This window comes from Vigna unguiculata, chromosome 4 (assembly GCF_004118075.2).
Source record: "Vigna unguiculata cultivar IT97K-499-35 chromosome 4, ASM411807v1, whole genome shotgun sequence".
Lineage (NCBI taxonomy): Eukaryota > Viridiplantae > Streptophyta > Magnoliopsida > Fabales > Fabaceae > Vigna > Vigna unguiculata.
In genome coordinates, this window is record NC_040282.1 from 12,403,379 (window position 1) to 12,425,982 (window position 22,604).

The 22,604-nt window shown below is 30.4% G+C and overlaps 1 protein-coding gene and 1 long non-coding RNA gene across 2 annotated transcripts; both read left to right on the forward strand.

Annotated features, from left to right (window-relative positions):
• The first annotated feature begins 1,809 nt into the window (after positions 1-1,809).
• On the forward strand, positions 1,810-2,222 carry LOC114182527. Its single transcript, XR_003604107.1, has 2 exons — positions 1,810-1,937; positions 2,043-2,222. It is a non-coding gene; the product is annotated as an uncharacterized LOC114182527 (long non-coding RNA).
• Positions 2,223-14,639: 12,417 nt separating this feature from the next.
• On the forward strand, positions 14,640-21,980 carry LOC114180509. The gene is made up of 2 exons (XM_028066821.1): positions 14,640-15,120; positions 21,772-21,980. The coding sequence occupies exons 1-2, from the start codon at positions 14,640-14,642 to the stop codon at positions 21,978-21,980; spliced, it is 690 nt and encodes a 229-aa protein (XP_027922622.1).
• Positions 21,981-22,604: the final 624 nt, after the last annotated feature.

The window sequence follows — 22,604 nt, forward strand, 5'->3', positions numbered from 1 at the left end:
AATAATTAATAGTTTATTACTAATAAAAATAAAAACTAAGTTATTAATATTTAATAATTTATATATTAATAATTATTTTATTTAATAAATTTTTAATATAGTTTTTGTGACATTTTTTTTGTTTTATCACTATTATGATTAATAATTGTGACAAATAAAAATTTAGTCACAACTAATATATAAAAAATGACAAAATTTATATTTGTCACTAAATTTTTGTCACTAAAATTCATTTTTGTTGTAGTGAATGCACCTCCAAAATGAAAACCCTAAATCATTTTTTTTATCTTACCAATACTGGACGAAGCCGAAAATTGGTTGAACTAGGATGCCGAAGAATGTCGAATATGATTTGAGAATCTGAAGAGAAGTCGAAATGCGGGAAAGTCGAAATGAAGGAGACGTTGAAATGTGGGAATGTAAAAATGTGGGAATGCTTTATTAAAAACTAAGAGGGAATCAGAAAACTAAAAGGGAATTAGTGCCCGAGAAGCTAAATTTATTAAAAGACGTCAGTTTGTAAAATATGGCAGTTTTCAACATTAATAAAATGGCAGTTAAAACTGCCATATTTTACATGTAAAATATGACGGTTCAATAAATGTCATATTATATTGTAAAAAGTGGCGGTTTTAAATAACCGCCACATTAAAATTGTCACAATTTACATGATTTTTTGTAGTGAGTCAGAAAAACAATATCAAAATTAAAACGAAACATAAATGAACCAAATCCAAAACCAACGAAACCAAAATGAACATGGGCTTACCTCATCAGGCTCAAGGGAGGAGATAGAGCTTTGCAAGAAATTTTTAAAACTGAGACTCTTACTGCCAAACATCTTCTTCCTCACAAAACTCAGAAAACAACTCCAACGCAAAGCTACCTAACAATAAAACAAATTCTGAAATGAAGTCTGTAATCAAATAGTGCCTTTTGTTTTTGACCTATTATTAATAGGCTTGGATTATTCCACCAAAAGGGACTTTTATTCATAAATGACACATGTTATGATCCATTTCATGAATATGTATTGTTTTTTAAATCTAGATTTGCATCAAACAATGTGTAATATTTGCAGTCTTTCTTAATTCACTTTTATTTACATATGTGAAAAAAATTATTGTTAAATATTTTACATATTCAAACTTAATTTCAATACATTAAATCAACAAAATAAATTTAATTTTAGAATTTTAATTTTAATTTTTATGAATCATTTTAATATTTAAAATATTATTGAATAATTTATTTACGAAGAGAATATATATATATATATATATATATATATATATATATATATATATTTCAATCAACATATTTATTATTTAATTTTATTTATTATCTGTTTATTACTAATTATTAATAAAATTTTCTTTTATAAGTATTTACTTATTAATTAAAATTATATGATTATAAATTTAAGGTTAAAATACTTCGATGGTCCTCATTTTGGTTCAAAAATCTCAAATTGGTCCTCGAATTTTAATTGATCTCAATTTCGTCCTCATTTTTGTAAATGTGTTTTAAATTAACCCTTTTCGTTATCAGTTCACAGACGGCGTTTATTCCTGATGATGTGGCTGTTTTGTGTATTGTGACGTGTCATTGACTTGTTTTGGCACATATGTTCTTAGTTTCTCTTTTAAAAAGAGATTATTTTCATAACATTTGAATGTTAGGGTTTGAAAAGGGGGAGAAGAAGCTGTGTCTTGCGTTCTCAATTGGTAAGATTGGTAATGTCTCCCTCTCATTCTTGCTCATCCTGTACTTGCAATGCTTGGGAGATGAAAAATTCCAGCTTTTCTTCTTATGGAGGTGCGGTGAGGAGGTCCGATTTAACACCTGTTTGTTATTGCGGTGAGAAGGCAATCACAAGAACTGCTAGAACGGCTAAGAACAGGGGGAGAAAATTTTGGGGTTGCCCAAAGTTCAAGGTACGATATTGTTGTTTTGGTTGATGTTTTTTGCGTATTTAGGATTTGGAAAACTTAATTTTGGTAATTGGTTGTAATTGGTGGTGTTGATTTTTTGTTGGACAGGGTGGAAGTGAAGAAGTTGTTGGATGCAATTTTTTTTCATGGTGCAGTGAAAATGTAGTAGAAGAAAGATGTGGTCCTACGAAGAATGACGATGATGACACTGCAACGAAGATGGTAGAAAGGGATGACCAAAGCAAATTAATAAAGACAAAGATGGTAGAAAGGGAAGGGGAAAACAAATTAATAAGTATCGAGAAATGTATTATGAGATTGGAAAAATGGGTGAAAGTGTTGTTTGGAATGGTTTGTTTGTTGTATGTATTAAACATATTTCTATTCACCATGTATTAAAGTTCTTGCTGTAATGATTCCAAATGAATATGAAAGTTTCAGCACCTTTGGAATGTAATGACAAATCCATTTGAATTATTGATTTTTGTAAAGCATTTTGATTTTGGTACTAAAATATGGCATGGATATATTTGAATATACTATGTTGGAGTACACCAAATGTGATATAAAATGTGTACATGTAACTGGATTTCAGTGGGACAAATATGTGTTCGAGTAAAGCATCACATTCCTGTCACAGTTATTTATTCCAACATTGTAAATGGTACCTAATATCAAAGACATTGGTCATCCATCCAAATTATCATACAGATCCATCCATCCATTCAATACTTAAACACCATGAATATACAATAGATCCATATATCCACTGCCTACACAAAATATTGTTCAAAATACCATGACAGTGGACTGCCCAAAAAGACTACATGTGTATTAACCAACAATCAACAAAAGTTTAAACAACATGTACAAAGCAGATTTAAACAACATCAAGGCTTCCAAACACGCCCCCTTCTAGCTTGGAGTTTGTTCCTCATTGGTTGGACAATTTGATTGCTTGATGCACGTTGAGATTGACTTGGTGGTGGCATTGATTGGGAGTGATTGGCTAGTGCTCTTGCTGCTAGTAGTGGGCCTCTTTGCTGTGATGGGGTTGCTGTTGGTAATGGGCCACTTTGCTGTGATGGGGCTGATGCTGTTGGTGGGACACTTTGCTGTGATGGGCCTGATGGTGCTGGTGGGCCAGATTGCTGTGATGGGCCTGATGGTGCTGGTGGGCCAGTTTGCTGTGATGGTCCTGCTGCTTCTGGTGGTGGCGGTGGTTTTTTAGGACAAGCAGTTCTATTATGACCAATTTCCCTGCACACAGCACACCTTTTGCGAACTCCTCCTTTTCGTATTGCGGTCTCATCCTTTTTCAGCTCCCAAGGTTCCAATCTTCTTTTCTTTTTAGGTCTTCCGGGCATAATTCTTTTGCTTGGTGGCAGGACATCAGGATATGCTGTAACTTCCCACAACTGTTGACCATTAATTGGGTAAACTACTGAGTTATACGTCTCCTCATACGTTGATTTCCTGAACCAATTGGCTATAAAATCTTCTCCTTTCAGATTCAAAAATTTCATGGCAGAAATTGCGTGGCAACAAGGAAGTCTAGTGATGCTCCATTTCCTGCAGCTGCACTCCATCTTGTCAATATTAACCACAAACTGTTCCCCTAGATTTGAAGCATGCCTCACTTCAAACAACTTCTCTGCTGACCATCTGCATGTAATACAACAAAAACATAATTACTACATCTGAAATCTGTTAAGCTTGCTGACATAAATATAGTTAAGTTCTTACCTTGGTATCCAGTGCCTTGTTAAGCTTGATTCCTTCTTAAGCCTGTCAAGAATTCTGGGACACACTGAACCTTTAAAAGACTGCACCTTAGATATGTTTTTGGCCCATCTCTTCATGATATAAACACGAATGTCCTCCAGCATACTTATTATTGGCTTTGTTCGAGTCTTCACTAGCACACTGTTGAATGCCTCGCACATATTATTAACCAAGGTGTCACATTGGGCTCTTACAGTGAATCTAGATCTGGACCAATACCTAGTATCATATAAACAGATCAGTATGTATTAATGATGCAGTTAATATGGTGTAACAATTCATGGTGGCATACCTTGGAGGAATACCAATCAAGTGTTTGAATGCCTCTTCATTGACCTCTTTAATGTCCCTCATTATCTTCTCCCAAGCCTGTGGATGTGTTGCTCCTGCAGCCTTCCACATGAGACGTTTAAGATTTTTTCCGGGGAATTGCTTTCTGAAATTAGCATACAAATGCCTAACACAAAATCTCTGGTCCACTCCAGGAAGAAGTTCTTGCATAGCTGGGAGAAGACCCTGTGTGTATATGTCAAAATTCGCATAGGGGACCACCAATCAAACGATTTCATTGTCGAAAATGGGGGGACAAGCAACATTTAATCACAAAATAAAAGCCATACAACATCATTCCCAACCAACAAAACCCTAAACAGCCAAGGATGAACTGATACTCACCTTCACGGTGTGGCGCTCAAGAACGACTACGATCAACGACACTAAAGCTCGAAAATCGAACACTGAAATGTTCGACCTCACCTTCGACGATGCTGAATCTCACCTTCGTCGACGTTCACGGCATTGACGCGAGTCGCCCTCCCAGTCGCCATTCTTCAACACTCAGTTTCAATCCTAATTTAGTAATTTAGGGTTTCCATACAAATGCTTATTTTAATGAATAACGCCACGTACAAATTTTTCAGTCCTCAAATTAATGAATCAAGCCACGTCAGATAATTAAAATGAAGTTAACGTTAAAAATTTTGACACTGTTAACGATTGGGTTAATTTAAAACACATTTACAAAAATGAGGACGAAATTGAGATCAATTAAAATTCGAGGACCAATTTGAGATTTTTGAACCAAAATGAGGACTATCGGAGTATTTTAACCTAAATTTAAAAAGTTGAAAAAATAATTACTATTTAAAAAATAAGAAATTTATATATATTTTTACTACAACTTCGTAACAACATAAATACTAAAGAAACCGATTGCACGGATCTCATACTAATTTTTAATGAAATCCTCCCGTGTCTATGCACAACTTCTTTTTAGCTCATGTTTTTTTACTTTCAATTTTTTATTTAAGAAAAACATTATTTTACTTTGACATATATCTTATAATTTGTTGAATAAATTAAAATTTTAATATTAAATATTGTCTTAGATTTTTTCAAAATATTCACATATATGCCTTTTAGTAAATAAAATTCATATATAATTTTAATAGTCGAATTATACCAAAAATATATGAAAAGTAAAAAGAAAAAGTTTATATAAAAATTAAAAAAGCCCAAAAAGTTTAAAAATTAAAAAAAATCTTTTAATTTATTAATCAGATTATTAGGAAATATAGAAAAAGTTATATAACAAATTCAAAAATATAAAAAGTATATAGAAAAAGCATTAATCAAATTATTCTGTCAAGTAAGACTACTATAGTACAATTTATAGAAAATTGATATTTTAGAGTCGTATATCAACAAAAACAAAATAATGATGGAAGTAAAATATGGTAAAAAAAAATCATTGGATTTGTATATGTAAAAAAAAACCATATAAACGATTTAGTTTTACTTTTAAAATTTTCAAACTCTGAGTTAGAAAGTGGTTGGATGGTTAACTTCTTGATTCAGGATTTCAATTATCATGTATATTATGATTTGTATTTTGTTTCACGGTTTCAAATTTGATTGGTTTTTTTTCCATTAACTTTAAATGTGTCAAATCTGGATTATGATCTAATTTATGAGATAGGAATTGGATTATAATCAATTGAAAGCTTAATATAATGAATATTAACATTTATTGTAAATCAAATTGATTTTTACTATTCGATGAAATTGTCTAGTTACATCGTAAATCGGTTAAATTGTCATAGTTGATTGAGACATAAATCGGTTGTGTCCAAACTAGTTTTATTTTTGAGTTTAATAATCTTTTTGAGTCCGTTGTTTAATCAATTGTGTAGTGAATTGAATTTGTTAGTGTACTATACTTTGCATGTTGTTCATAATTGAATTTAGCATTGCACTATGTTTTATATTTTGTGCCGATAAAAAAATGTTTTATATTATCCATTGTTATCATATTATCTTTTATTGGCCTATTTCATGTTATTGAAATGTTTCATGTTCATATTCATTTAAAAACCAAATTAAACATTAAATTGTTTTTTTTTAATGTAGCTAGAGTAGATATAAGAAAGCATAAGTAGTAGAAAGAGTAATAATAGTATATTGAAACGTTAGTTAAATTTATAGTAAATTAAAAATTAGGTTGAGTTAGTAACAAATTAAAATATGATTTTCTAATAATTCATCTAAAATATTGTGTAAGACGATAGAAAACCCTCTAAATGAGATATAGCTTTTACAAGCGACACTCAATCATTTTATTATTACAAAAATTTTAGTATAAATAAAATTCATTTAAATAGACAATGGCGAATTTATATGGGGTAGGGAGGGCCTGGCCCTCCAAAATTTTCATTTTTTTTTTCAGTTATATATATATATATATATATATATATATATATATATATATATAATATAAAAATATAATTTTTTTTAAATTGTAGGTAATGCATATTAAAAATTAATAAAAATTAAATTTTTTATTTTTTATTTCTTTTATTTAAACATAACATTTAATATAAATACATAATAAAATATAAAATTAAATATAATAAAAAATAAAAATATTCAGGTTTAATTTTTCTTTTGGTTCTTGTTTTTATTTAAAAATTGATACTAGGATTAGGTTAATTACACCAACAAAGTAAATTATTCATATTAAGAATCTCAATTTTAATGAAAAGATCATTGATTTGTTTCGAGGAATTTAACGAAATTTATCGTAAAAGACCGAATTACATCAGTTTTTCAAAAATCGGAACCAAATTGAGATTAAAGAAACATTAGAGGACCAACTTAACATTTTTAAAGGAAAACATGAATCAAAAGAGTAATTAAACCAAATATTTATTGACATAATTTTTATTTTCCTTTTCATTGTCTTTTTAGTTTTTCACAAATTGTAATAATCTCTCACTCTCATATGTCTTTTTTTTTTTAAAGATAAAAAATTAGACATAAACTCATTATATTTCTCATTTATCTTCTTCCTTTCTCGTCCCTTGTCTTAATTAATAATGAAAACATTATTTTTTTTATCTCATGAGCTTTTTGTATATTCATTTTTTTATGAATATAGAAAAAATAATAATGTATTATGTATTAATAATAATGAATATATTTTTGTTTTAATAATTACATGTCTTAATTTTTTATTAGATTATGATCAATTATTTTTTAGTATTGTTTACAAAAAAGGTATATTGATAAAGAATAGAAGAATAAATGAATCGTTTAAGAGTGATGAAAAGGAAATTATTGACTAAAACAAGATAGATTCTACCTCTTCACATATGTTGAAGTATTATACTAATCATAAAAAATGTTCAGTTAGAGAAGTCATTTTTTGAAGCATTATACTAATTATCGAATTTGGCCCTTCCAACACTTTTCGTCAAGATCCGCCACTGTAAATAGAGTTTATATTTTATAAAAACAACTATATCTCTAAAAAAGGAGAATTTTCTCCTTTTCTACTTTCTCTTTAGAGATTCTAACTCTTTATTCATTTGTTTGAAGATCAAAACGTATTGTAGGACTCCTAATGATGAAGCTTATCTTTATATTTGATCACTTTGCTGAATAGGATATTTCTTTCTATGTGTTTAAGGGTACTTAGATTTCAAAGGAGTTGTGTTGTGTTCTTGGACAGGTAAGGAAAGTTAGTATTTAAAATTGAATATGCCTTGCTATGAAACTATGGTTAAATGTTGATTTGGGTTCATTGATTTTATGTGTAATATGAATTGATTGGTTGAGAATATGAATTTGGTAATGGATTGAATTGATGATTTAGGGTTAGTTGGTAGGTGTGTTTGGGTTTTGATGTTGTAATTTCTTCAAATATTGGTAAGTCTAGATCAATTGAAATTAGAGGGTTCATTTTGACTTTGAAAACTTGGTTTAGATATGTGAAAATGAAGAAAAACACCTTTTAAAGCAAAGAAAGCAAATTCACTAATCTGTCATGACTTATAAATTATATAGACTCGTTGGGAGAGAATTTCTCTCAATAAGTCTAAAGCATAATTTTCAAAGTCAAAGAGGCAGGAGAGGCTCTACTCGTTGGGTGAGTAACATCTTCGCTAAGCAAGAGTGCACTTTTGCAAAGCTAGTGAGACAAGGTTGTCCTACTTGTTGGACAAGATAGGACTAGTTCGGTGAATTTATGTGAATTACTCTCAGTGGTCCTATTCGCTAAGCGAGCTAGGCCCTTGCTATGAGAATATTGGAAGATTTTCTTCCTAGGTTCACTTGTTGGACGAGCCATAGTGTCACCCAACAAGAAGAGGCGTTAATGATGATATAAAATTTTATGCAATATGAAATGTTTCTAGATTTATCTAAAAACATTCAATACTTGAAATTTATCTAAATATTAGCTTATTAGTATATCGTACTTGAAAATTTTCTACTATCCATTGATTCTAACTTATAAGTTTGAGTGATAATGTGCGTATTTTGGTTTATGAAAATAATAGGCAGGTATTTTTGTTTTACGAATGAAATCTGCAAGTATCTAAAAGTTTTAATCATGTAAGGTTCTTGGGAATAGTCCAAGTGTAAGTCAAAAGTTCCATATTGGATAAAATAGACAAAGTTAAATACTATATAAGAATAAAGACCCATAACACCATTGCCTTAAGGTTTTGGGGTTAAAATGGTGTCAAATATATGTAAGACTAATGTTATATATATATATATATATATATATATATATATATATATATATATATATATATATATATATATATATATATATATATATATATATATATATATATACCATAATCTCTTTATAACTATAACCCATATATGAAAAATATATAAACCCAACAAAGATAATCTAATAAGAGAGAAAAATTATTAACAGATAAAGTTCATATTCATTCATACTTATTTAGTGGTGGATTATCTATTCTTAATTAGATAATCATAAATCTTTCAAAGCACATCAATCATAATATTTGTTGCTAAGGTCATTCAAGAAGACTCATATCCATCAATAATATTTCAATTACACAATTAATATAATTATTGACAAATATGTAGTCCCATTCACAATGAGTTTAACTTAATATCACTCTAGTAACTATCACGGTCACAATTAATAATAATATTATTATTATTATTATTGTTATTATTATTCTTATTATTCTTATTGTAATTATCGTTATTAGAAAAAACACGCAGTATGTGTATGTGTGTTCAATTTTGTTTTCGTACGATAGCAAAAAGTAATAAAATGATGATAATAATAATAATAATAATAATAATAATTATTGTTATTATTATATAAAATTAAATATAAATCATTTTTACAATTTTATTGTAAATAATTTTTATTTATTTTGTAAATAACTTTTTATTATAATAACTATTTTAGTTTTGAAAAATGGTTAAATTTAAAAAACAAATCAAATTCTAAAAGACAATCAACTTAAAAAAATCACTTAAAGAATCAAATTAGTAACAGTTATTTTAGTTTAAAAGAATAATTATTTAAAGACAAAACTGTTATCAAATAAAATTAATAATATAGAGAAGAATAAAGAATAGAAGGAAGAATAGAATAAGTAGGGAGCAATTTTTTCTTGTCTTAACACTGGTAGAATAAGTTCTATTTATAGATACATGGTAACCCATAAAGATACATATCAAGTAATTAAGTAATTAATACAAATATTTACATAAAGAATAATGAAATCATATGAGTACCAATCATATTAATGATATGAGTAACTCTATCAAATCAATGAATGACCATTAATTCATAACAAAAACCGAAATATATATATATATATATATATATATATATATATATATATATATATATATATATATATATATATATATATATATACACACACATGAAAGATGGTTGTCACAAAGGGGAGCCACGGCTCCCCCAACCATTTTTTTACTTTATTTTCTATTTATTTAAAAAATAATATTTATATATTATTACTTTATTTATATTAATTGATTTTTATTTTATTTTATTTTCTATATATTTAAAAAAATATTTATATATTATTACTTTATTTATATATTATTACCTTATTTATATTAATTTAGTTTGGAAAATCCTTTTATAATTTTAAAAATTTTGTTTTTTTTCTTCTATTATAATTTTGGTATAATTACTGATTTGGTACCCCAATTTTTTGGGTTTGTTCAATTTGGTACCCAAACTTTTGAAATGTTCAATTTGGTATCCCAATTTTTTAAGGGGGTTCATTTTAGTACACTCCGGTTAACACCGTTTGTGTTGTGTTGAGGTGACACTATATATCAAAAACGTGGCAGAAATGTGGGTTGTGCACGTGGATTTATTGTAAAAAAAAATTCTGAAGTAAAAAAAAAAGTTATTACAATAATTGGAAAACAAAATTTAAGCAAAGAGAATTTAAATCGGAAGGTGGATTTGGGAATTAGGGTTCGTGGTAAAGAAGGGGATGACGAGTTCGAGACATTGCGGTGGAAATTAGGGTACGTGGTGGAATTAGAAGCTACATTTATCAAGTAGATTATATAGGTAGAAGGTGGAAGGTGTGAGGGTCGTTCATTGCAGTGGAAGAAGAAGCTTTCTCTTCCTCTTACTAAAGCTATGACGTGAAGCCAAGCTTGGAATGCACCCCTGCACAAATTTAACAACTTCTTCTCTAAGGGATACATGATCACCATTCATTGTTCTTTCACTGTCAAAACTGTTGTCACCATCTTCACTTCGATTTTCTCTCACAGTTTTGTAAAAAAGATCTGACAACCTTTTCTTTTGTGTTGTTGGGGATGGTTCAGGAACAGAACCAGGCTCAGAAAAAAAGGGGTTTTGTTGAGAAAAATGTGGTGCAATGGAGTGCTGCCATGAGATGGAGTAAACTCTGGATATAAATAAAGGAATAATTTGAAGGAAAAGGGTAAAACATTGAGAAGAGAGAAACTATAGGAATAGGGAAAAGTATTCAACTTGTCATACAATAAATCATGAACCTTTCATCCATGACAATTTTGTTTCATTCTAATTATTTGATAAATACATGTTTCGGATGCACAGTGCCATTTCAACACAACACAAACGGTGATAATTAGTATTTAATGGAAGGTACTAAAATGAACCCCTTTAAAAAATTGGGATACCAAATTGAACATTTTAAAAGTTCGGGTACCAAATTGAATAAAACAAAAAAATTAGGGTACCAAATCAATAATTATACCTATAATTTTTTATACTTTTTTATTTGGTTTTTCTCTTCCGTGCCTCCATCTCTTTCTCTCGTTTTGTTTTCATCTCAATTTTTACCATCATTTCCTTATTATTTTCAAAATCAAATTACACTACAACAAAATTGAAGAGTTAGTGAACATTTTGGACCGAACAATTTCTTCTTTTGAGTAAGTTCATTTTTTTCCTTTTTTTTAAGCAATTTGTTTCCCTCTTGTATGTGGCTTTTCTACACTCTAGGCATATCTCTATCTGTTAGAGATCATAAAATCATGTTTTAATTGTTGATCAAACTCTTCTTTGTGTAGATAGAGCTATTTTAGGCTTTAAAGTTGTGTAAGGGAAGAGCAAGATTAGGAATCTACTCTAAGGTAAGGGAAGCTAATCAATTAGAAGTTATTAGTTTTCTTAAAATATTGAGTTTTGCTTTTAAGATTTAATTTGGGGTATTCATAATTTTATTTTTTTGTAAATAGGTGAGAGGTGACAAATTTATATTAGAAAAATTATGATAAAGAGTAAAAGAATTGATTCTTTTTTCAAGAGGAAGACTTGTGATGAAAATGAAAAAAATATATCTACATCATCTAAAATTGAGAAACTTCATGAGAATCCAAATATTGAAGAAAACCAAAAATAACTCTCTAAGGTTCCTAAAGTTACATATAATGAATTTGAAAATACTTTAGAATGTGATCCGGGGAAGTGTCTTCAAATTTGGCAATAGCCACCAAATCAAATTGATGAGGTACGAAGGACTTATCTAAAATGGAGTCCATATCAAATGCATCTAGAAAATTATCTATTGTCTGATAAAGATGATCATTCAAGAATATTTCAGTACACATGGTTTAGCTTATTTCCTTTATGGTTAGAGTATTCGCCATTAAAAGATGATGCATATTGCTTACAATGCTATCTTTTTAGTAAAAAACCAAGCGGATGACTTGACTTAGATGTTTTCATTGTTACATGTAATTGAATTTATTTTTATTGAATTCTAATTGACAATAAGTTGATTGTCATTAACATGTTTTAACTGTTTGAATGTTTTTTATAGGTTTTAAAAGTTGGAGGAGCACTCTAACTAGAGGTAACTTTTGTTTTTTTTTTATATATTATTATTGATGATAAACTTTATGTTACTCTTTCATATATAATATTGTTATGTTGTTTGGATTCTATTGTCATGAGTGCTTTTTTGAATAAAAAAATGATGTAAAGAAATTAATTTTTTGTTTAATTAAAAATAATAATTTATATATAACAAATATAATTTGGCCCCCTAAAATTTTTGTCAAGTTTCGTCAATATATATATATATATATATATATATATATATATATATATATATATATATATATATATATATATATATATTGTTATGAATTAATGGTCGTCCATTGATTTATACAATTACTCATATGATTGATAATCATATTATTCATTACTCTTTATGTAATATTTTGTATTTACTATTTGATTTTATATCCTTTCTGGGTTACCATATTGTATCTATAAATAGGACTCGTCCTATCAGTAATAAGACACACATACAAACAGATGAGTTGCTCCCTATTCTCTCATTCTCTATTTTCTATTGTTTCTTCTCTATTATCTATTATTCTCTATGTTATTCACTTTATTTCATAACACGTTATCAGCACGATGCTCCAACCAATTGAGGACTAATGGAAGCTTTTCCTCTATAATGTCAGTGTTCTGCGTGTCTCAATCCAGGCTCTTTCTAATCCTTTCTCAAATTATAATTTACCTTATATTCTTCCTCTTGCGATAAGAATTGTTTAACTTTATTAATTTTCATCTCCGTCTTATTATTTTTATTTTTATTATGATGGTGATTATTATTATTATTTTGATTATTATTATTATTAATATTATTATTTTATGTGTTAATTCTAAACACGCGAAATGTTGCAAAATTTGGATTTGTGACCCTTGATATTACAAGGAAGAATTCCTACTATTGGATTTTAAATGTTGAAATATATTTAGATGCAATGGATATTGGGATACCATTAAATAAAGAAATAAAGCATCTAAGCAACTAATTTGCTCATGACAAAAATATTGTGAAAAGAGATTTCACAAATATTGTGAATTTATTTCATGCCTATGTATGGCTGGCTGGATAAAGCAATAAAGCTTTTGATGAAAAATCATGAGATCCGCCTAATATGCTTCATTCCCAGAAGTGAATGCAGCAATAAATATTATGAATTTATTTCATTACTTCATGCCTTTGTATGACTGAACAAAGCAATGAGCTTTTGATAGAAAATCAAGAAACCTATCCAAATTTGTTCTGCTCCATTCCCAGAAGTGAATGCCGCAACATTTGATTTATATTTTCATGATCGTGATCATGATATTGATTATGGACATGGTTATAAAGAAAATTTCAAAGACACATTTTGTCATCAGAAGTGACACAATAATGTGAAAAAGGGTAAAGGAAAATGTGAAAATGCTGACAAAAAGATGAAAGTATATATTATCATTATGGTGGTAAAGGCCATTTGAGTTGTACTTATTGTAAACCAGAGCATCTTACAAATAATGAGAAGAACATAGAAACACATTTTGCTTATGAAGATGGTGATTCTAATTATGGCCATATGGATGCTACTCATCTTAATATTGTTATTTTCTTTGCTAAAGCAAATGAAAGCATTGATCACCTAATTGATTATGAGAGTGTTGAAAAAAAAAATCTCATATTGATATTTACGTTTATATGAAAAACGAATGTTTTGCACTAGTACCAAAAGATATGCGTCTTATTGATAGTACAACAACTTATACAATTCTCAAGAGTAATAAATTTTTCTCTTGTTTGATAATATGAGACATCGATGTTAGTATTATTTATAGTACTACAAATATATTTGAAGACTCTAAAAGAGCTACTATACTTCTACCAAGAAGTTGAATAGAAACTTATTAAGTTTCAATGATATTTGTCTGAATGGATATTATATTGAGACAAACAGAAGTTGCTCCCTACTCTCTCATTCTCTATTCTTCCTCTCCTTTGTCTCTCTTATTACCTTTATTTTATAACACGTTATCAGCACGAGGGTTATCCAACTGAGTGTGAAGACATATTTTTTTTTCTCCCTAAGAACAACGCTCTACATTCCTTAACCGAGGTTCTTTCTAATCTTTTTCTCATTCACAAACTTTATCTCATTTTTTTTGTGTAATGATAATTGTTTGATTTATTTTTCTCTGTCATATTATTATTATTATTTGATTTTAATAATTTCATACATGAAATTTGATTATATTAATATTTTATGTGCTAGTTCTAAAACATGTCAAATCTTGCAAAGCTTGAATTTGCGGCCCTTGATATTTCGGGGGAGAATTATTTATCATGGATTTTAGATGCTGAGATTCATCTAGATGCAATGGGTCTGGGTGATGCTATTAAAGAAGGAAATAAAGCATCTGAACAAGATAAAGCTAAAGCTATGATTTTCCTTCGTCGCCATCTTCATGAAGGGTTGAAAATTGAATACCTTACTATAAAAGACCCTTCTGTATTATGGAAAAATTTAAAAGAAAGATATGACCACCAAAAGACCGTGATTTCGCCAAAAGCTCGTTATGATTGGATGCATTTACGGTTGCAAGATTTTAAAACTGTAAGTGAATATAATTCTGCAATGTTTAGAATTACTTCTCAATTGACTCTATGTGGAGAAAGAATTACTGATGAGGATATGTTGGAAAAAACATTCTCAACTTTTCATGCAACTAATTTGCTTTTGCAACAACAGTATCGTGAAAAAGGTTTTCACAAATATTCTGAATTGATTTCATGCCTTCTTGTGGCTGAACAAAATAATGAGCTCTTGATGAAAAATCATGAGGCCCGACCAACTAGTTCTGCTCCATTCCCAGAAGTGAATGCAGCAACATCTGATCCATATAATCATGGACGAGGTCAAGACCATAATAATAATCGTGGTCGTAATTTTGGCCGTGGTCGTAGCCATGGTCGTGGTCGTGGTCGTGCTATTAATCATGGTCGTGGACATGGTTATAAAGGAAATTTCAAAGAGAAACTTCATCAACAGAAGTGGAACAAGAATGCGAAAAAGGAAAAAGAAAGGGGTGAAAATAATGGCAAAAAGGCTGAAAATATATGTTACCATTGTGGTAGTAAAGGTCATTGGACCCGTGCCTGTTATACACCAAAGCATCTTGTTGAACTCTACCAAGAATCACTTAAAAAGAAGAATGTAGAAACACACTTTGCTTATGAAGATGGTGATTCTGATTATGGTCATATGGATACTACTCATCTTGATATTGGTGATTTCTTTTCTAAACCCGATGGAAGCATTGATCACCTTATTGGTGATGGGAGTGTTAGAAAATAGTTTTATTTTATGATTAAATTTTAAGACAATGTTTTATATTTAATTCATGTTGCTTTTATATGTACAAGTTTTTATGTTTTTATGAATAAAATCCTCTATTTTATTTTATTTTATTTTTCTCTCCTCTTACAAAGTAATCTCTAATATTGATATTTATGTTTATATGAAGAATGAATATTGGCATTAACACCAATGATGAGGATTTGTGCCTTGCTGATAGTGCAACAACTCATACAATTCTCAAGAGTAATAAATTTTTCTCTACTTTGGTAATGCGAGAAGTCAATGTTAGTACTATTTCTGGTACTACAAATATAATTGAAGGCTCTGGAAGAGCTACAGTACTTCTGCCAAGAGGTACAAGATTGCATATTAAAAATGCATTTTATTCTCCTAAGTCCAATAGAAACTTATTAAGTTTCAAGGATATTCGTCTAAATGGATATCATATTGAGACAAATAATGAAGGAGATGTTGAATATCTTTATATCACTCAAATTGAGTCAAATAAAAAATGTGTATTGGAGAAATTATCAGCCTTCTCTTATGGCTTGTACTACACATATATTAATGCGATTGAGACGCATGTTATTGTAAGCCAGAAGCTTACAAATAAGAATGAATTTCTTGTTTGGCATGATCGGTTGGGTCATCCTGGATATATCATGATGCGAAAAATAGCTGAAAACTCATGTGGACATCCACTTAAAAGTCAAAAGCTTCTTCAGTCCAATGATTTCTCATGTACTGCATGTTCACAGGGAAAATTGATAATAAGACCATCACCAGAAAAAATTAGAAATGAGTCAATCTCATTTTTAGAACGAATACAAGGTGATATTTGTGGTCCAATACACCCACCATGTGGATCATTTAGATATTTCATGGTATTAATTGATGCGTCCACTAGATGGTCACATATTTGTTTACTATCAACTCGAAATCAAGCATTTTCTAAGTTATTAGCACAATTGATCAAGTTAAGAGCCCACTTCCCAGATTATCCAATTAAGAAAATTCGTCTTGATAATGCTGGTGAATTTACATCTCATGCTTTTAATGAGTATTGTATGTCAATTGGAATTGAAGTTGAACATCCAGTAGCACATGTTCATACTCAAAATGGACTTGCAAAATCATTGATAAAACGTCTAAAATTGATTGCACGACCTTTACTTATGAAAGCTAATCTTCCAATGACTACTTGGGGATATGCAATTCTGCATGTTGCAGTATTGATTCGCATCAGACCAACAAGTTATCACAAATACTCTCCTTTACAGTTGGTTTTTGGTCAACAACCAAATATTTCTCATTTAAGAATTTTTGGGTGTGCTGTATATGTCCCAATTCCCCCACCAAAAAGGACTATGATGGGTCCTCAAAGACGTTTGGGAATATATGTTGGATATGATTCTCCATCGATAATAAAATATCTTGAACCATCAACATGTGACTTATTTACAGCTCGATTTGCTGATAGTCATTAACGTTAGGGGGAGAAAGAAAGAAACTGGAAAAGGATATTGGTTGGAATGAATTATCATTATCTCATCTTGATCCTCGTACAAAAGAGTGTGAACTAGAAGTTCAACGGATAATTCATTTACAAAAATTGGCCAACCAATTACCAGATGCTTTTACTAACACAAAAAGGGTAACTAAGTCGCATATACCCGCTGCTAATACTCCAATCAGAATTGATATTCCTGTTGGACAATCTAATATAGCAAATGAATCTCAAACACGCCTAAAGCGTGGTAGGCCTTTGGGTTCCAAAGATAAAAATCCTCGTGTGAGAAAAAGGGAAAAAAGGCAAGATGGCCTAATCGAGGGGGTAAAAGTCCCAAAAGATTCTTTTGACATAATCAATGATTCGGTTCCAGAAGAACCTCAGGTACCTGAAATTGTTGAAAATGATGAGATCTCAATAAATTATGTCATGAATCATAAAATATGGAATCGAAATAAAGTCAATATTGACAAGGTTTTTGCATATAATGTAGCAAAGGATGTTATAAGTGACAATGATGATCAAAAACCAATGACAATTGAAGATTGTCGGCAAAGAAATGATTGGCCAAAATGGAAAGATGCAATCCAAGCAGAATTAGATTCGCTTGCTAAACGAAAGGTTTTTGGACCTGTAGTTCGCACACCTGAGGGTGTAAAACCTATTGGGTACAGATGGGTTTTTGTACAAAAACGAAATGAGAATGGTGAAATTGTTAGATACAAAACACGGTTAGTTGCTCAAGGTTTTTCACAAAGACCTGGTATTGATTTTGAGGAGACATATTCTCCAGTATTGAATGCAACAACATTTAGATATTTAATTAGCCTTGTTGCACAAGAAGGTTTGAATTTGCACCTCATGGATGTTGTTACAGCCTATTTGTATGGCTCTTTGGAAAATGATATTTATATGAAACTCCCTGAAGGATTTAATGTGCCCAACAAAGCAAATTCTAAAAAGGATTATTCAATAAAATTGAATAAGTCCCTTTATGGATTGAAACAATCAGGACGTATGTGGTATAAGCGTCTAAGTGAGTACTTATTAAAGGAAGGGTATAAAAATGACCCTATTTGTCCTTGTATTTATATGAAAAGATCCGAGAATGAATTTGCCATAATTGCTGTTTATGTAGATGACATAAACATAGTTGGAACTCCTAATGAGCTCACAAAGGCAATTGATTGTTTAAAGAAAGAATTTGAGATGAAGGATCTTGGAAGGACAAAGTTTTGTTTGGGATTACAAATTGAGTATTTAAACAAAGGTGTTCTTGTACATCAAGAAGCTTATATAACGAAAGTGCTTAAAAAGTTCTATATGGACAAATCACATTCACTATGCACTCCAATGGTGGTGAGGTCATTAGATGTTGATAAAGACCCTTTTAGACCTCAAGAAAAAGATGAAGAACTACTTGGTCCTGAAGTACCATATCTTAGTGCTATAGGAGCACTAATGTATCTTGCTAATTATACTCGACCCGATATAGCATTTGCTGTAAATTTGTTAGCAAGATATAGTTCTTCACCTACAAGAAGACATTGGAATGGAGTAAAACAAATACTCCGTTACCTTAAAGGCACTATGAATATGGGCTTGTTTTACCCAAATGATTCAAAATTAGATCTAATGGGTTATGCAGATGCAGGTTATTTATCAGATCCTCATAATGGTCGATCACAAACAGAATATTTGTTCACATGTGGTGGCACAGCGATTTCATGGCGATCTGTGAAACAAACAATAACAACAACATCGTCAAATCATGCAGAAATTTTAGCATTACATGAGGCAAGTCGTGAATGCGTTTGGTTAAGGTCTATAATTCAACATGTGCGACAAACTTGTGGTTTATCCTTGGGAAAAATGAAACCAACAACGATATATGAAGACAATAGTACATGCATTGCTCAATTGAAAGAAGGATATATTAAAGGAGACAGAACAAAACATATTCTTCCAAAATTCTTTTTCACTCATGATCTTCAAAGAAATGGTGATGTAGAGATCCAAAAGATTCGCTCATGTGAAAATCTAGCAGATTTATTTACAAAGTCTTTGCCAAGGAGAACTTTTGAGCAATTGGTTCACAGGATTGGACTCCGCCATCTTAATGATGTAAGTTTACATGAGGGGGAGAAATAGAAGATGCAAAGAACAATATTATATAGAATGATGTACTCTTTTTCCTTCACTAGGTTTTTATCCCAAAGGGTTTTTCCTAGTAAGGTTTTAACGAGACACATTCTTTTATCAATGGACACCCAAGGGAGAGTGTTATGAATTAATGGTCGTCCATTGATTTATACAATTACTCATATGATTGATAATCATATTATTCATTACTCTTTATGTAATATTTTGTATTTACTATTTGATTTTATATCCTTTCTGGGTTACCATATTGTATCTATAAATAGGACTCGTCCTATCAGTAATAAGACACACATACAAACAGATGAGTTGCTCCCTATTCTCTCATTTTCTATTTTCTATTGTTTCTTCTCTATTATCTATTATTCTCTATGTTATTCACTTTATTTCATAACATATATATATATATATATATATATATATCCCTTCTTGAACTTTATTATTCTTGGACTTCTGTTAAATTTTCATAAGATTTCGTTTCTTTTTAGTTTAATTGCAAGTTTGATTTCAAAACGGCGATTATGGAACATTACTTTCCCTTTTAAGTTGATTTCTTTCATTTTTTAAATTAAGAAAATTGTTATTATTCTTTTTCTTATAGGTAAATCTTTTAAGTTCTTCTTTCGTGCTAAAACATATTCAAAAATTGAATTTGACTCTATTACGTAATATGGTGCATAACATAACGTTTGACGAGGATTGCATCATGTTCACCTTTCATAACCTTACACCTCCATAATTTTATCCTAAACCTGTACATTTAAAATTTTCAATTTTACTCTTTAGTATGGTTTTTCATTTTAAGTTTTAAAATATATAATCAAAATAGTTTTGGAATATATAATTTAGAATATAAAGATCATACATAAAACATCCCATTTTTTAAGCTTAAAACTAATAAAATATGATACTTCATAATAACATTCAAAACAAGTAATTTGTAGTATAAAGTATATTAATACAGTCTTACAAAAGATGAGATTATAAAAATATGACATTTATGCAACCATACTAAACCAACAAGACTAACTAGTACTAATGCTCCTAGATACCTCCTACTACTATAATTGATGACTCTTTAAACTTCAAAGGTGTCTCTAAACCTACATTTTCATCTACTCACACCAATAAAGGTAAGCTAGTATACAAAAGAGTTAAGATAAAACAAATAATTCATATTATAAATATACAAACTAAACATGGATAAAATACAATGAATGTATATGCACACAAAACAAATGACTCTAAACTCAATTATCCAGATACATGCCCTTGAAATCGAAATTTACTAGAGGCGTGCACTTGCAGTAGTAGTCTCTATGCTTTGCAAAGCAATAGACAAAAGGGTTATCACCCTACTACTCACAACATTATAGCACACCACTAGCTCAAGCTTTAAGTCCCTCGTAGCTAACTCAACTCATTTTCCCATGCATGTGAAACAAAGGTGTGTGTCCCCCAAATCAACCAAAAAGCTTAACACATTTATCATTTATGTAAAGATGACTTGGGCCTAGCCATAGGCCTAATCAAATTCCAATCACTATGCTTCTCTCATGGGCTAAAAAGGACATCAAGATTCCTAAAAGTCCATTAGTGTAGACTTAAATTGAGCTAAGTGTTTAGGCCAAGCTTTTAATTAATTGTAAATGTATAGAAAAGTAGATTAGTTCATAATTCACCTAGATTTTGAAATTGGATCTATTCAAGCCCAATTTGAAAAGCCAAGCTCGAGAATGTTGCTAACTTGTCCATGCTTTGCACATTTAGCACATGGTGCAAATGAAAGAAGCTTGACATGCCATAGGGCAAGTGATCCATGAAATATGGATCTAGGAGTTAGATCTAGATCTAGATCTAGCATTTGCATTTCACTTAGGTGCTAATTTAGCTTGCATTTGGAGCTTACCTTCTACTATAAATGAAGGCCTCCACCTCTTGTAAAATTACTCTTGAATGTGCAATGTTATGATGTTAAGATTACTCTACAAACCTTTAGTGAAGAAAGGAAGGTGCCTTTGGCTACCCTTATCTTTCAAGGGTATGCCACGTATTGGTGGACCGTCTTGATCTAAGATACCATGCGCCATAGGGATCCTACCTTCACATAGTGGAATGAGCTAAAATCTGCCCTTAAGAGTAGACACATTCCCTCCTATTACAGTAGGGAACTCATGGATAAACTCTAGAGACTTCAACAAAGTCTATGATTATGGAGGAATGTAGACAAAAGATGGAGTTGTTCATGATGAAGGCAAGTATAGATGAAAGAGGATATAAATATAGTTAGGTTCTTGAGTGGGTTGAACCTTGATATAAGAGATAGAGTGGAGCTACTACCTTATAGAGATTGGAATGACTTATGTCAAATGTATATCAAAGCAGGGCAACAACTATTAAGGAAATCGTCTTCTAAAAGAGATCAAGCTTCCTCTAATTCTTATGTCAAAGAAGATTTCAAGAAAGAAAAGGAAGAACCCCATAAGAATCTAGCCAAGGAACATGAACAAGGCAAGGGTGAAGCATCTACACACACTCGTACTAGTGATATTAAGTGCGTCAAGTGTTTGGCAAGAGGCCATGTAGTTTCTTAGTGCCCCACCAAAAGGACTATCATCTTAAGGGACATTGACCATTATAGTAGTCAAGAAGACTAAAACACTAGTGAGAGTGAGAGTGAAAGCTCAAAAGAGTCAAAGGGAGAGGATGCATACCCTTGTAAAGGAAATCTTCTCATGATTAGAAGAATTCTGAAAAACCAACCTAGTGTTTTCAACATCACACAATGAGAGAACAACTTTTATACAAGATGTAATGTTTTAAACAATATATGTTCTATAATTATTGATTGTGGCTCTTGTTGCAACATTTACATCATTAGATTGGTTGAGAAGTTGAATTTAGCTATCTTACACCATCCTAAATCGTACAAACTTTAGTGATTAAATGAAGATGGGGATATCACGGTCAAAAATCAAGTGGAGGTACAATTCTCCATTGCGAAATACAAAGATAAAGTTTTATGTGATGTCGTACTCATGAAGGGTTGTCATATTTTGTTAGGAAGACTATGACAATTTGATAGAAAAACTATACACAATGGTCTTTCTAATACAATAACCATCCAATATAAAGAAAATAACTTTGTACTTCATCCTTTATCCCCATCTCTAGGGGTGGTGATAACGTTGTTGTTGACGCGATCAAATTAATACTAC